The sequence below is a fragment of the Nasonia vitripennis genome, unplaced genomic scaffold (assembly GCF_009193385.2).
Source record: "Nasonia vitripennis strain AsymCx unplaced genomic scaffold, Nvit_psr_1.1 unplaced0112, whole genome shotgun sequence".
Taxonomy (NCBI): Eukaryota; Metazoa; Arthropoda; class Insecta; order Hymenoptera; family Pteromalidae; genus Nasonia; species Nasonia vitripennis.
In genome coordinates this window covers 1-16,369 of record NW_022279891.1, presented here as the reverse complement: position 1 = coordinate 16,369, position 16,369 = coordinate 1, and the positions used below count along the sequence as shown (strand labels likewise).

The window sequence follows — 16,369 nt, the reverse complement described above, 5'->3', positions numbered from 1 at the left end:
TCCAATTTTTTGTTTATATTTTTCCTAAATGGTTTAAAAAATGAATTAAACTATTGCATATATTCAGGTATAATGTAAGAAACGTAAAACAATGTTTATATGTAGCATATTATCAGGTATGACATATCTTTGAAGGCCAAAATTCAGAATTTCTATTTTTCAGCTACCGCAGACTTACTTATGATTTGGGCCTCATAGGGCACTTTTATCATGATAGATATGCTTTAAACATATATAGTTTCCAGATGAATGTAGGATTTTACAAACAACTATAATTTTAAAAATTTGTCTGGATATTAATATAAAATTTGTTACTTTTCAGGCACTCGCCCCGTATAAAGAGTTTCGAAGAAACGTCTTATACCCAGGGCGAACGCTTATTGTATTTGACCAAAAATGTGTATTTTTTTCAATTCTTTTTGAGCCATTTTTTATAAAAAGGTTTTTTCATAAAAGTATTCTGGCTATTTTGTAGAAAATTAAATTCTGAACAAATTCACATTATTTGAAAATTCTAAATACCGAATTGAAAAAAGTCTTTCTAGTAGCGAAGCCTCATTCTCCGAAAATTGACTTTTTGTCCGTGCGCAGGACCTGATGTTCATAAGAAGTGTCGTTCTATTACACAACATACTTGCTCAAAACAACTTTTATCAGTCAAATTCACTATGTATATTAACTATACCATATTCTACATGATCAACATGTATATGCAACTTTTTAGACATACTTTTGTAGAACAATAAAGGTAGAAACTGACATTTTTTTACTATACCCATACTAAATTCTTGAAAAACTAAACTTCTCACACTCGCTTCTATGAAATACTTGTGGAAAGACTATATATGTTCAATATACTATATTCTAAGAAATCACTGAGCATATGTATATCTATATATACGTATGTGTGATATTTTATCCCTCCGCATAACCTTAAATCTTAAGAAAATATTAATTGTTTTCATTCTAACTATACTAAACACTTGCACTGTAACTGTATATTATCATACTCATCAACATGTATATATACGCATACTTTTACTAATTTTTATACGAAGTGACCTTATATTACATTTCATACTTTCTTGAACGTACTTTTTGCACTTACACTCACTATATGTACTGAATATACAATATTCTACACTACGCCTAGCCTAAATTTCTTAAAAAACCTTATATTACATGTCATACTTGCTTGAATCAACTTTTTTCACATAAACTCACTATATATACTGAATCTACGATATTCTGCACAACACCTAGACTAAATTTTCAAGATAATCTTATATTACACTTCATACTCTATTGAACGAACTTTTTGCACTCAATCTCACTATATATATATATATATATATATATATATATATATATATATATATATATTGAATATTCTATATTCTACACTACGCCTAGCCTAAATTTTTGAAAAAACCTCATATTACATGTCATACTTGCTTGACTAAACTTTTTTCACTTAAACTCTACACCATGCCTACACTAAATTTTTAGTTTTTTCTCCTACTTCCTTTATCTCTCTTCTGACTAAACCTTCTCTTTCTTCTGTCTTCGTGAATCATGTAATCCTGTTACTTTCTTATCACTCCTTTTTTTTTAAAGCACACGCATCATTACAATATATTATTGCATAGCCCGTATTCTGTAAGCTTGTGAACGGTAGAGGCTTGTCTTTGTCAACCACTACTTTGTTATGTCGTACACGAAATTTGTGCTGCCCTGTTATGGCTGACAACAGCAAGTCGCTTATATTGCTTTTATTACCATGGATGTATATATGTATATACATTTAATATTTGCATGTAACTTAAAATCTTGAATTGGTGAATTTTTTATTATACTCTTGCGTCCCCTAAACACTGACATAAGTGTAGATGTGTATAACACACATATATACCATTGCCGCATAATATAAGCACAAAGTCTAAAGCGATACATCTTTAATCTTGCTTGCTCTGAACGTAACACTATGCCTCATAATTATAGAAATACATATAAATAATAAAAATGTATATCATTAACTCAATGATATATGGTTACTGCGTCAGAGAATCGACTTCTTAAACAAATATTGAACAAGATACTTTTACTAAATTGTAATTTATGCATTGTATACATTAATTAAATTGTAACTAGATTATACATAGCAAATTATAACAATCATAAATAACAATAATTATTGCACTGAAAAAAGAATAATAATAGTTAAAATTAAAATAAGAACATAATTTTAATCATAATTTTAACCGTAAACAAATTTTTATGCAATTTTTGACTATAATGAAATATCAATGACATTATACTTTGCAATAAAATGCAACAAAATCATTTATATACAAGATAAATAATAATTTTAATAAATTAAAAATAATATACTTTACTAGTCAAGTGGCTGATAGAAAAATTCATCTGCTACAAACATCATAAACATTGAAGAACCTGCAACAATAAAATAATTTCCACAAAGTAAATGCTGAATAGAACAAGTTTTAAACAATAAATTTTGTTTTTAATTCATATTAAATCACTTATCTAATAATTCCATTGAAGCACTTTATCGAAGGCAGGATACGCATACATGTAACACTTGTGCAATTCAACAAATGATATACATACACGCACATATATCACTAATAATTAGGGAAAATAATAACTATCAAACAATATTATTATGTACCAACAATATATGCAATATAATTTACAATTTAAAATTAAAAAGTCAAAACAAACTAAAATCTAAAATAAGTACTAACAAAATTGGACAAACGATTCGACTCATCAACTACATAAATATAACTACAGAATAAAACTATTAGTAATCTAAGGCAACTTCACTCCTTACACAACAACGGGGTTCAAATGATCTATATTTTCCCAAAATTTTAACTTAAATAAAGCCTTTTTTCTCTTGTAATCATTTTTTATTGTCATACATTTTTTCCCAAAAATTGAACGGAACAATTAATCTAGAAAATCTTGCAGGAAAAAATAGACAATGTTATGCTCTTATAACACATGCCCGATTTTCGCGTTTTTTATACCTATTAAGCGGTTAAGGTACCAGTTTATTTACCGGCGGGCGAAAAAAGTTGGCAGCGAACAAAATAGTTGTCAGCGGGAAAAAAGTAAACAGCGTGCAAATAGACCGGCGGGCAATACAAATGACAAATGCCTGCTTAAGGGGAAGGATATACCTTAAATTGTCAAAAAATGAAAAATCCAATTTTTCGTTTATATTTTTCCTAAAAGGTTTAAAAAATGAATTAAACTATTGCATATATTCAGGTATAATGGTAAGAAACGTAAAACAATGTTTATATGTAGCATATTATCAGGTATGACATATCTTTGAAGGCCAAAATTCAGAATTTCTATTTTTCAGCTGCCGCAGCCTAAAAACGAAAAATTAGACAATGTTATGCTCTTATAGATACACTATTGTTAAATATATTGTATGAATTATATCATTAAAAAATCAAAAATATTTTTTCAAAAAGCGAAAAATGGCTATAATAGGGCCATGTAATAGTCAGAATCATAAAAATAAAATTTCCCTAATTTAAGAATCAGAAAACCTATATGCATGTCAAATTTTATTACGATCGGTTGCGTAGTTCCAGAATTATGACGGTATACGTGCATACACACACAGCCTTCTGCATGGACATTTTTCTAAAAACATATGATTCAAACACTAAACACCTCCGAATTCGTTTCTATCAAGTTTCATCTAAACTGAAAACTTTACTATTACAAAGATTTACCTAGGAGGAAATAAAATTGTTGATACCACAAATACTACAAATACTATACACGTGCAAGCTTTGTTAACATCCCCGGTGTGCGACCTGACTACAGCGGCACTTAAATGTTGCGGCGGCGTCGTTCGGATGCTCCTCTGACCGTCGCTTACAAATCATCGTATATTCCAAGATATCAAACATAGTTATACATATCATAGTCAGAATACGACGTCTTTTAAACTGTGGAGTTAGAACAATTAGGAACGTGATACAAATAAAACGGGACTGTTCAGATTTTAATCTAATTTTATAAATTAAAGCTATCAATAAATGATTTAATCAAATGATATATAAGATAATGTAATAAAAAAATTGTCTGAAATTAGCAATCGAAATCTTTAAAAACTTTATATAATCTTTTACTTATATTAAATACGCGAATTAAAATTCTAAATTTTGGATTTTCCTTTAAAAGCCAAAGACGTTACAGCGCTATCTGTCCATGTCTTTTGCCTCTTTCCTGTTTATTTACAGTAGACCTAATACTAGAAAGCTTTTTAAGACCGATTAGTGTCTAACTAGTCGTTCAGACCTTATCCAGGATTCGTCTGGTAAGTATCACTCAGTCGTACTTTATAATCATACACGTGTCATAGGTATTTAATACAAAATTGTTAACTAGCGCAAGTAAAAACAATAATTTTCTAAAGATATTTAAATTTTTAGCTTATTCGAGTAGTAAAGTCTGTTGAAATTTGAAAGCTTGTTTATGATTATTCGTATCTATTTCCATTCAGTACTTATACACGTGCAAAATTACAGAGGTAAAATCCTAAGCTTATCGAAACTATCCTAATAATCTGTGCATCTCGAAGCTTATGACGTATGTCTAGACAATTTTATTATAGTATTTACAACAATATTCCTAGTACCGTATCCCATTACAAAATAAAAACAATCAGTCAAACGACTCCGCCCTCAGCCATTAGCGTCCCTTACGCAGGTATGCCGATCTGAGGCGTACCCTCTGAATACCCCCACTCTTATTCCAGATGGCGACACTGAACGCATGCGCAAGCCATGTAATCCATCTCTCTTCCACCAGAGGGCTACTTTTACCAAGCTTGGGCGATTTTTAGCTCAAGTTAGTTATATTCGAACGGTCAAGCTGAGCAGTAGTTCTCTACGCTTCTGTACACATTTTCGAAGAATAAAGTATAGTCGTCAGCTTGTTATAGAAAAGTTCAGAGTATATCAATTCGTTTCCAACAATCTAAAGGTGCATCCGATTAAGTTCACGCGCACAGCGTCTCTACACACTTGTAACAGCGAGTCTCTGCACGATACGCCAAGTCAATTCAAAACAGTGTCGTTATATTCATTATCAATTTAGTGTTGATTTCCTAACGTAGGAGTTTTTTAGGTAGGTTTAGCTTTAAGGATTATTAATTTGCACTAAAGTTTTTTTTCAGTTGAATCAACCGATCATCGAGAAGATAAAATGGCATTAGTTCAGCAGGACAGCGACCACCTTCCTAAGCAGCCAGGTCCGGACAACACAAAAAATCTGGCGGTCACGAACATCTTTAAACGTTTAACATCTTCTAAACGCCCAGATAAGTGCGGAATAAAAGTCGAAGTGAAACGTTCATCTTCGCCAATATTGCCGATAAAAAAAGGAGGTCAGAAGAGAAAGAGGAATTCATTAGAAGTAGAGGCAAAGGCAAAACGACCTCGAGAAATTGTTCCTGAAACTTCTAGATCTAGCACTTCCAAAAAGAGCATTCCACGAGGAAGGTACGTCGACAGCGAAAATAACGTAATTCGGCCGCCTACACCCTGCTATTTGGAAGTTGACGCCGATGACAAGCACTCGCTTGATTATTTCGATGCGCTTGTATACAAGAACCCGGAAAAGGAATTGGCACGGAGATTGATAGACAAGGAGTCGGATAAACTTTTTAACTTCTTGGAGCTGCCGAAAAATGAAGCAAAATCAATCGGTGAAATCGCAAAGTCGCCGTTCAAGCCACTCAACCTATCTGCATCTTCAAGTGACAGTGACGATCTTCAGCAGTTAGAGCATGACGAACAACCAATGGCCAACAATTCACCAGCACAAGTCATCCTGCAGCCAGCATCCGAGCCTGTTGACCTTCCGTTGTCTATTATCGGTGGTCGAACGATTGACAGCGAAGAAGCTCACGAGGACCCTTTGAACGTGTCTACCTGTTCAACCAGTTCGACCAGTTCAAACAGGTCAACCAGTTCAACCAGTTCAAAGAGTTCATCGTGTTCAACATGTTCCACCTGTTCTACGTCGTCGTCATCATCATCATCAAATAGCAGTAGCAGCAGTTCTAAGACTTCTAGCTCGAACTCAAGCAGCGACGATTCCGAGTCTTCAAATAGTAGTAACTCTAGCTCGAGCGATGACGAGAAAGCGCCAACATCAATACCAGACATTCCAAAACCACCATGTGAGCCTATAACTATAAAGAAGATACAAGACCCGGTAGCTTCAAAAACCCTCAACTCTAATATTAGGAAAAGCACGGTAGCCAGGCGGGGCCGTGCGGTATTAAATCCATTGGCGAGAGGAATAAGAACCAGGAAGACTATTGTCGAGAAAGCGCAAACATTGATACAAGACATTCCAAAATCACCATGTGAGCCTATAACTTTAAAGAAGATACAACACCCGGTAGCTTCAAACACCCTCAAAGCTAATAATAGGAAAAATACGGTAGCCAGGAGGGGCCGTGTGGTAATGAATCCATTGTCAAGAGGAATAAGAACTACAAAGACCATAGTCCCCACCCAAGTCATTGCGCCCCAAAATGTTGTGACATCCAGGATGCAACTAATCCATGGACTTTATTATAAGGAAATTTCCAATTGAGTCAAGGAGAGGTGTTGAATATGCCTAGGTAAGTTTGGCAACATGGCAATATTTTCTTATTTTATTGTATCAATTCAGTCTATAAATTAAAAAGTATCTAATAACAATTAAATCTATTTGTAGATACTGTTTAAAAAAGCGCTTGACACATTTCTTTAAAACCATCGGTTAACGTTCCAAAATTGCTCTGATAGAAAGCTGAGGCTGTATTGCCCGAAATCAGTAAAATTTCCTGGTGGATTAGCAGAATCTATGACAGAAATTTTCCAGAATACTTTGAAGTGTGGAAACATTTTCGGACAGAATGCTGGTGAAAATTCTGGCGAAGGTAGAGGAAGGCAATTCATAGTTAGGAGGTTAAGAACTATGACTATACTTATTGTAATCTTTGTGCAATGTTATTTATATATTGTAATAATTTTTTTCGTCAATAAAGATCTGATGAGGTTGAATACCACACCAACGAAACGTCGTCAGTTAACGTGAATTTTATTATACATATTACATGTCATACTTGCTTGACTAAACTTTTTTCACTTAAACTCTACACCATGCCTACACTAAATTTTTAGTTTTTTCTCCTACTTCCTTTATCTCTCTTCTGACTAAACCTTCTCTTTCTTCTGTGTTCGTGAATCATGTAATCCTGATACTTTCTTATCACTCCTTTTTTTTAAAGCACACGCATCATTACAATATATTATTGCATAGCCCGTATTCTGTAAGCTTGTGAACGGTAGAGGCTTGTCTTTGTCAACCACTACTTTGTTATGTCGTACACGAAATTTGTGCTGCCCTGTTATGGCTGACAACAGCAAGTCGCTTATATTGCTTTTATTACCATGGATGTATATATGTATATACATTTAATATTTGCATGTAACTTAAAATCTTGAATTGGTGAATTTTTTATTATACTCTTGCGTCCCCTAAACACTGACATAAGTGTAGATGTGTATAACACACATATATACCATTGCCGCATAATATAAGCACAAAGTCTAAAGCGATACATCTTTAATCTTGCTTGCTCTGAACGTAACACTATGCCTCATAATTATAGAAATACATATAAATAATAAAAATGTATATCATTAACTCAATGATATATGGTTACTGCGTCAGAGAATCGACTTCTTAAACAAATATTGAACAAGATACTTTTACTAAATTGTAATTTATGCATTGTATACATTAATTAAATTGTAACTAGATTATACATAGCAAATTATAACAATCATAAATAACAATAATTATTGCACTGAAAAAAGAATAATAATAGTTAAAATTAAAATAAGAACATAATTTTAATCATAATTTTAACCGTAAACAAATTTTTATGCAATTTTTGACTATAATGAAATATCAATGACATTATACTTTGCAATAAAATGCAACAAAATCATTTATATACAAGATAAATAATAATTTTAATAAATTAAAAATAATATACTTTACTAGTCAAGTGGCTGATAGAAAAATTCATCTGCTACAAACATCATAAACATTGAAGAACCTGCAACAATAAAATAATTTCCACAAAGTAAATGCTGAATAGAACAAGTTTTAAACAATAAATTTTGTTTTTAATTCATATTAAATCACTTATCTAATAATTCCATTGAAGCACTTTATCGAAGGCAGGATACGCATACATGCAACACTTGTGCAATTCAACAAATGATATACATACACGCACATATATCACTAATAATTAGGGAAAATAATAACTATCAAACAATATTATTATGTACCAACAATATATGCAATATAATTTACAATTTAAAATTAAAAAGTCAAAACAAACTAAAATCTAAAATAAGTACTAACAAAATTGGACAAACGATTCGACTCATCAACTACATAAATATAACTACAGAATAAAACTATTAGTAATCTAAGGCAACTTCACTCCTTACACAACAACGGGGTTCAAATGATCTATATTTTCCCAAAATTTTAACTTAAATAAAGCCTTTTTTCTCTGGTAATCATTTTTTATTGTCATACATTTTTTCCCAAAAATTGAACGGAACAATTAATCTAGAAAATCTTGCAGGAAAAAATAGACAATGTTATGCTCTTATAACACATGCCCGATTTTCGCGTTTTTCATACCTATTAAGCGGTTAAGGTACCAGTTTTTTTACCGGCGGGCGAAAAAAGTTGGCAGCGAACAAAATAGTTGTCAGCGGGAAAAAAGTAAACAGCGTGCAAATAGACCGGCGGGCAATACAAATGACAAATGCCTGCTTAAGGGGAAGGATATACCTTAAATTGTCAAAAAATGAAAAATCCAATTTTTCGTTTATATTTTTCCTAAAAGGTTTAAAAAATGAATTAAACTATTGCATATATTCAGGTATAATGTAAGAAACGTAAAACAATGTTTATATGTAGCATATTATCAGGTATGACATATCTTTGAAGGCCAAAATTCAGAATTTCTATTTTTCAGCTGCCGCAGCCTAAAAACGAAAAATTAGACAATGTTATGCTCTTATAGATACACTATTGTTAAATATATTGTATGAATTATATCATTAAAAAATCAAAAATATTTTTTCAAAAAGCGAAAAATGGCTATAATAGGGCCATGTAATAGTCAGAATCATAAAAATAAAATTTCCCTAATTTAAGAATCAGAAAACCTATATGCATGTCAAATTTTATTACGATCGGTTGCGTAGTTCCAGAATTATGACGGTATACGTGCATACACACACAGCCTTCTGCATGGACATTTTTCTAAAAACATATGATTCAAACACTAAACACCTCCGAATTCGTTTCTATCAAGTTTCATCTAAACTGAAAACTTTACTATTACAAAGATTTACCTAGGAGGAAATAAAATTGTTGATACCACAAATACTACAAATACTATACACGTGCAAGCTTTGTTAACATCCCCGGTGTGCGACCTGACTACAGCGGCACTTAAATGTTGCGGCGGCGTCGTTCGGATGCTCCTCTGACCGTCGCTTACAAATCATCGTATATTCCAAGATATCAAACATAGTTATACATATCATAGTCAGAATACGACGTCTTTTAAACTGTGGAGTTAGAACAATTAGGAACGTGATACAAATAAAACGGGACTGTTCAGATTTTAATCTAATTTTATAAATTAAAGCTATCAATAAATGATTTAATCAAATGATATATAAGATAATGTAATAAAAAAATTGTCTGAAATTAGCAATCGAAATCTTTAAAAACTTTATATAATCTTTTACTTATATTAAATACGCGAATTAAAATTCTAAATTTTGGATTTTCCTTTAAAAGCCAAAGACGTTACAGCGCTATCTGTCCATGTCTTTTGCCTCTTTCCTGTTTATTTACAGTAGACCTAATACTAGAAAGCTTTTTAAGACCGATTAGTGTCTAACTAGTCGTTCAGACCTTATCCAGGATTCGTCTGGTAAGTATCACTCAGTCGTACTTTATAATCATACACGTGTCATAGGTATTTAATACAAAATTGTTAACTAGCGCAAGTAAAAACAATAATTTTCTAAAGATATTTAAATTTTTAGCTTATTCGAGTAGTAAAGTCTGTTGAAATTTGAAAGCTTGTTTATGATTATTCGTATCTATTTCCATTCAGTACTTATACACGTGCAAAATTACAGAGGTAAAATCCTAAGCTTATCGAAACTATCCTAATAATCTGTGCATCTCGAAGCTTATGACGTATGTCTAGACAATTTTATTATAGTATTTACAACAATATTCCTAGTACCGTATCCCATTACAAAATAAAAACAATCAGTCAAACGACTCCGCCCTCAGCCATTAGCGTCCCTTACGCAGGTATGCCGATCTGAGGCGTACCCTCTGAATACCCCCACTCTTATTCCAGATGGCGACACTGAACGCATGCGCAAGCCATGTAATCCATCTCTCTTCCACCAGAGGGCTACTTTTACCAAGCTTGGGCGATTTTTAGCTCAAGTTAGTTATATTCGAACGGTCAAGCTGAGCAGTAGTTCTCTACGCTTCTGTACACATTTTCGAAGAATAAAGTATAGTCGTCAGCTTGTTATAGAAAAGTTCAGAGTATATCAATTCGTTTCCAACAATCTAAAGGTGCATCCGATTAAGTTCACGCGCACAGCGTCTCTACACACTTGTAACAGCGAGTCTCTGCACGATACGCCAAGTCAATTCAAAACAGTGTCGTTATATTCATTATCAATTTAGTGTTGATTTCCTAACGTAGGAGTTTTTTAGGTAGGTTTAGCTTTAAGGATTATTAATTTGCACTAAAGTTTTTTTTCAGTTGAATCAACCGATCATCGAGAAGATAAAATGGCATTAGTTCAGCAGGACAGCGACCACCTTCCTAAGCAGCCAGGTCCGGACAACACAAAAAATCTGGCGGTCACGAACATCTTTAAACGTTTAACATCTTCTAAACGCCCAGATAAGTGCGGAATAAAAGTCGAAGTGAAACGTTCATCTTCGCCAATATTGCCGATAAAAAAAGGAGGTCAGAAGAGAAAGAGGAATTCATTAGAAGTAGAGGCAAAGGCAAAACGACCTCGAGAAATTGTTCCTGAAACTTCTAGATCTAGCACTTCCAAAAAGAGCATTCCACGAGGAAGGTACGTCGACAGCGAAAATAACGTAATTCGGCCGCCTACACCCTGCTATTTGGAAGTTGACGCCGATGACAAGCACTCGCTTGATTATTTCGATGCGCTTGTATACAAGAACCCGGAAAAGGAATTGGCACGGAGATTGATAGACAAGGAGTCGGATAAACTTTTTAACTTCTTGGAGCTGCCGAAAAATGAAGCAAAATCAATCGGTGAAATCGCAAAGTCGCCGTTCAAGCCACTCAACCTATCTGCATCTTCAAGTGACAGTGACGATCTTCAGCAGTTAGAGCATGACGAACAACCAATGGCCAACAATTCACCAGCACAAGTCATCCTGCAGCCAGCATCCGAGCCTGTTGACCTTCCGTTGTCTATTATCGGTGGTCGAACGATTGACAGCGAAGAAGCTCACGAGGACCCTTTGAACGTGTCTACCTGTTCAACCAGTTCGACCAGTTCAAACAGGTCAACCAGTTCAACCAGTTCAAAGAGTTCATCGTGTTCAACATGTTCCACCTGTTCTACGTCGTCGTCATCATCATCATCAAATAGCAGTAGCAGCAGTTCTAAGACTTCTAGCTCGAACTCAAGCAGCGACGATTCCGAGTCTTCAAATAGTAGTAACTCTAGCTCGAGCGATGACGAGAAAGCGCCAACATCAATACCAGACATTCCAAAACCACCATGTGAGCCTATAACTATAAAGAAGATACAAGACCCGGTAGCTTCAAAAACCCTCAACTCTAATATTAGGAAAAGCACGGTAGCCAGGCGGGGCCGTGCGGTATTAAATCCATTGGCGAGAGGAATAAGAACCAGGAAGACTATTGTCGAGAAAGCGCAAACATTGATACAAGACATTCCAAAATCACCATGTGAGCCTATAACTTTAAAGAAGATACAACACCCGGTAGCTTCAAACACCCTCAAAGCTAATAATAGGAAAAATACGGTAGCCAGGAGGGGCCGTGTGGTAATGAATCCATTGTCAAGAGGAATAAGAACTACAAAGACCATAGTCCCCACCCAAGTCATTGCGCCCCAAAATGTTGTGACATCCAGGATGCAACTAATCCATGGACTTTATTATAAGGAAATTTCCAATTGAGTCAAGGAGAGGTGTTGAATATGCCTAGGTAAGTTTGGCAACATGGCAATATTTTCTTATTTTATTGTATCAATTCAGTCTATAAATTAAAAAGTATCTAATAACAATTAAATCTATTTGTAGATACTGTTTAAAAAAGCGCTTGACACATTTCTTTAAAACCATCGGTTAACGTTCCAAAATTGCTCTGATAGAAAGCTGAGGCTGTATTGCCCGAAATCAGTAAAATTTCCTGGTGGATTAGCAGAATCTATGACAGAAATTTTCCAGAATACTTTGAAGTGTGGAAACATTTTCGGACAGAATGCTGGTGAAAATTCTGGCGAAGGTAGAGGAAGGCAATTCATAGTTAGGAGGTTAAGAACTATGACTATACTTATTGTAATCTTTGTGCAATGTTATTTATATATTGTAATAATTTTTTTCGTCAATAAAGATCTGATGAGGTTGAATACCACACCAACGAAACGTCGTCAGTTAACGTGAATTTTATGGATTTTTTTACAAGGATTACCTCTCTCACATTTGCTACGTATATTTATTTTAATTTTGATCAACATGAAAAGTAATACGTACTATTTTCGACATATTTGTTTGCTTACAAATCAAAGCTTACAGTTATTAATAATTTCTGCTTATAAATCAGTTCAATTTCATTAGTATTCTAATTTTCTTTATTTAAAATAGCCCTACCCTGCAACCTCTTACAAAAAATGATGTATACACTACCTACACTTCATTCCACATAACCGACCCAAGTCATCAATTATTATTACATTATTTTATGCTATATGTTTAAATAAATTCATACGTATTGTTATATTAACATGACAATAGTGCAAAATGTAAACATTATTAAGTAATATAAATAAATACATTATAAGTTATGCTTGGCATTGGTCTTTTTGATCTAAATATTAAATCAGCCAAACAAAATAATATAATAATTTTTATTGTAACTTGTTTATCAGTTTTTGGCATTTCCAAAAAGAGGGTACATATCAATAACTTTTGATTTGTGGTGCAGATGTTATTAAAAAAATTCAAAGGAATTTTAAGCAATTGGTCGAGATTTTCAATTTAAAAATGTAAAAATTTTCTAATCTCTAATAAACTATCAATCAATAGTTTATTGTGTACCGAGGACGTAAAATGGGCTTTTTTAGACCGAGTGCGGAATTTGCAGTACTCGTCTTTGGCTCGTGCTACCTCGCTTAGACTCCCTGGTGCACACTATACATTTTGCAACGCATGTACTGTTTTCTGCATTTTAGAAGGCTACAAAGATACATATGGACCGTTTCAGTATTAATATTCAATAATAGAACAAGGGATGAAAGAATCAGATTTTTTAAAGCAGTAATCACCCGAGGGAAAAATATTTTCGCTCCGTCCACGACTGAACTATAATAGCCACTTTATTTCCTGAAAAGCAGGACTAAAGTTGCATTTCATTTCCTCCTATTTTTTTCCCCTTAAAATGCGAGAAATCAATTCTTCATTCCTGCAAAATTTTGGAAAATTTTGTAAATTGAAAAAAATTTTGAAAAACGTTAAAAAGTAAAAAATTATAAAAAAAAATAAAAAATTTTGAATATTTAAAAATAGTTGTATTGATTAATTCAATTTAGCTCTTGTAGGTCCCACTTTTCAAGAAATAAAGTGGCTACACAGTTCAGTCGTGAATAATACACTATATGCAACACGAGAGTAAAGTCAATGATTTCCTCGGGTAATTTAATGCTTTCGCTTCGCTCGGGCAGTAAACTCTCACCCGCGGGAATAATCATCGACTATACTCACTTGTTGCATAATGTACTATTATTTCACATCTGACTTGAAGGCCACTAGTTAATAGTAAAGAAAAAGGCTACTATCTACATGAGGTCGAAATGCCTGCTTAGCCCTCGGCGCACACTGTAGTATTTTTGTAACACATGCCCGATTTTCGCGTTTTTCATACCTATTAAGCGGTTAAGGTACCAGTTTTTTTACCGGCGGGCAATAAAAATGACAAATGCCTGCTTAAGGGGAAGGATATACCTTAAATTGTCAAAAAATGAAAAATCCAATTTTTGTTTATATTTTTCCTAAATGGTTTAAAAAATGAATTAAACTATTGCATATATTCAGGTATAATGTAAGAAACGTAAAACAATGTTTATATGTAGCATATTATCAGGTATGACATATCTTTGAAGGCCAAAATTCAGAATTTCTATTTTCAGCTACCGCAGACTTACTTATGATTTGGGCCTCATAGGGCACTTTATCATGATAGATATGCTTTAAACATATATAGTTTCCAGATGAATGTAGGATTTTACAAACAACTATAATTTTAAAAATTTGTCTGGATATTAATATAAAATTTGTTACTTTTCAGGCACTCGCCCCGTATAAAGAGTTTCGAAGAAACGTCTTATACCCAGGGCGAACGCTTATTGTATTTGACCAAAAATGTGTATTTTTTTCAATTCTTTTTGAGCCATTTTTTATAAAAAGGTTTTTTCATAAAAGTATTCTGGCTATTTTGTAGAAAATTAAATTCTGAACAAATTCACATTATTTGAAAATTCTAAATACCGAATTGAAAAAAGTCTTTCTAGTAGCGAAGCCTCATTCTCCGAAATTGACTTTTTGTCCGTGCGCAGGACCTGATGTTCATAAGAAGTGTCGTTCTATTACACAACATACTTGCTCAAAACAACTTTTATCAGTCAAATTCACTATGTATATTAACTATACCATATTCTACATGATCAACATGTATATGCAACTTTTTAGACATACTTTTGTAGAACAATAAAGGTAGAAACTGACATTTTTTTACTATACCCATACTAAATTCTTGAAAAACTAAACTTCTCACACTCGCTTCTATGAAATACTTGTGGAAAGACTATATATGTTCAATATACTATATTCTAAGAAATCACTGAGCATATGTATATCTATATATACGTATGTGTGATATTTTATCCCTCCGCATAACCTTAAATCTTAAGAAAATATTAATTGTTTTCATTCTAACTATACTAAACACTTGCACTGTAACTGTATATTATCATACTCATCAACATGTATATATACGCATACTTTTACTAATTTTATACGAAGTGACCTTATATTACATTTCATACTTTCTTGAACGTACTTTTTGCACTTACACTCACTATATGTACTGAATATACAATATTCTACACTACGCCTAGCCTAAATTTCTTAAAAAACCTTATATTACATGTCATACTTGCTTGAATCAACTTTTTCACATAAACTCACTATATATACTGAATCTACGATATTCTGCACAACACCTAGACTAAATTTTCAAGATAATCTTATATTACACTTCATACTCTATTGAACGAACTTTTTGCACTCAATCTCACTATATATATATATAATATATATATATAATATATATATATATATATTGAATATTCTATATTCTACACTACGCCTAGCCTAAATTTTGAAAAAACCTCATATTACATGTCATACTTGCTTGACTAAACTTTTTTCACTTAAACTCTACACCATGCCTACACTAAATTTTAGTTTTTTCTCCTACTTCCTTTATCTCTCTTCTGACTAAAACCTTCTCTTTCTTCTGTGTTCGTGAATCATGTAATCCTGATACTTTCTTATCACTCCTTTTTTTTAAAGCACACGCATCATTACAATATATTATTGCATAGCCGTATTCTGTAAGCTTGTGAACGGTAGAGGCTTGTCTTTGTCAACCACTACTTTGTTATGTCGTACACGAAATTTGTGCTGCCCTGTTATGGCTGACAACAGCAAGTCGCTTATATTGCTTTTATTACCATGGATGTATATATGTATATACATTTAATATTTGCATGTAACTTAAAATCTTGAATTGGTGAATTTTTTATTATACTCTTGCGTCCCCTAAACACTGAACATAAGTGTAGATGTGTAAAACACACATATATACCATTGCCGCATAATATAAGCA

The 16,369-nt window shown here is 33.1% G+C and overlaps 2 protein-coding genes across 2 annotated transcripts; both read left to right on the top strand.

The window, feature by feature from the left end:
* The first annotated feature begins 4,648 nt into the window (after window positions 1–4,648).
* Window positions 4,649–7,535, top strand: LOC116418235 (cell wall integrity and stress response component 3-like). Its single transcript, XM_031933294.1, has 2 exons — window positions 4,649–6,688; window positions 6,784–7,535. The coding sequence occupies exon 1, from the start codon at window positions 5,260–5,262 to the stop codon at window positions 6,658–6,660; it is 1,401 nt and encodes a 466-aa protein (XP_031789154.1). The 5' UTR covers window positions 4,649–5,259; the 3' UTR covers window positions 6,661–6,688; window positions 6,784–7,535.
* Window positions 7,536–10,369: 2,834 nt separating this feature from the next.
* LOC116418236 (cell wall integrity and stress response component 3-like) lies at window positions 10,370–12,961 on the top strand. Its single transcript, XM_031933295.1, has 2 exons — window positions 10,370–12,409; window positions 12,505–12,961. The coding sequence occupies exon 1, from the start codon at window positions 10,981–10,983 to the stop codon at window positions 12,379–12,381; it is 1,401 nt and encodes a 466-aa protein (XP_031789155.1). The 5' UTR covers window positions 10,370–10,980; the 3' UTR covers window positions 12,382–12,409; window positions 12,505–12,961.
* Window positions 12,962–16,369: the final 3,408 nt, after the last annotated feature.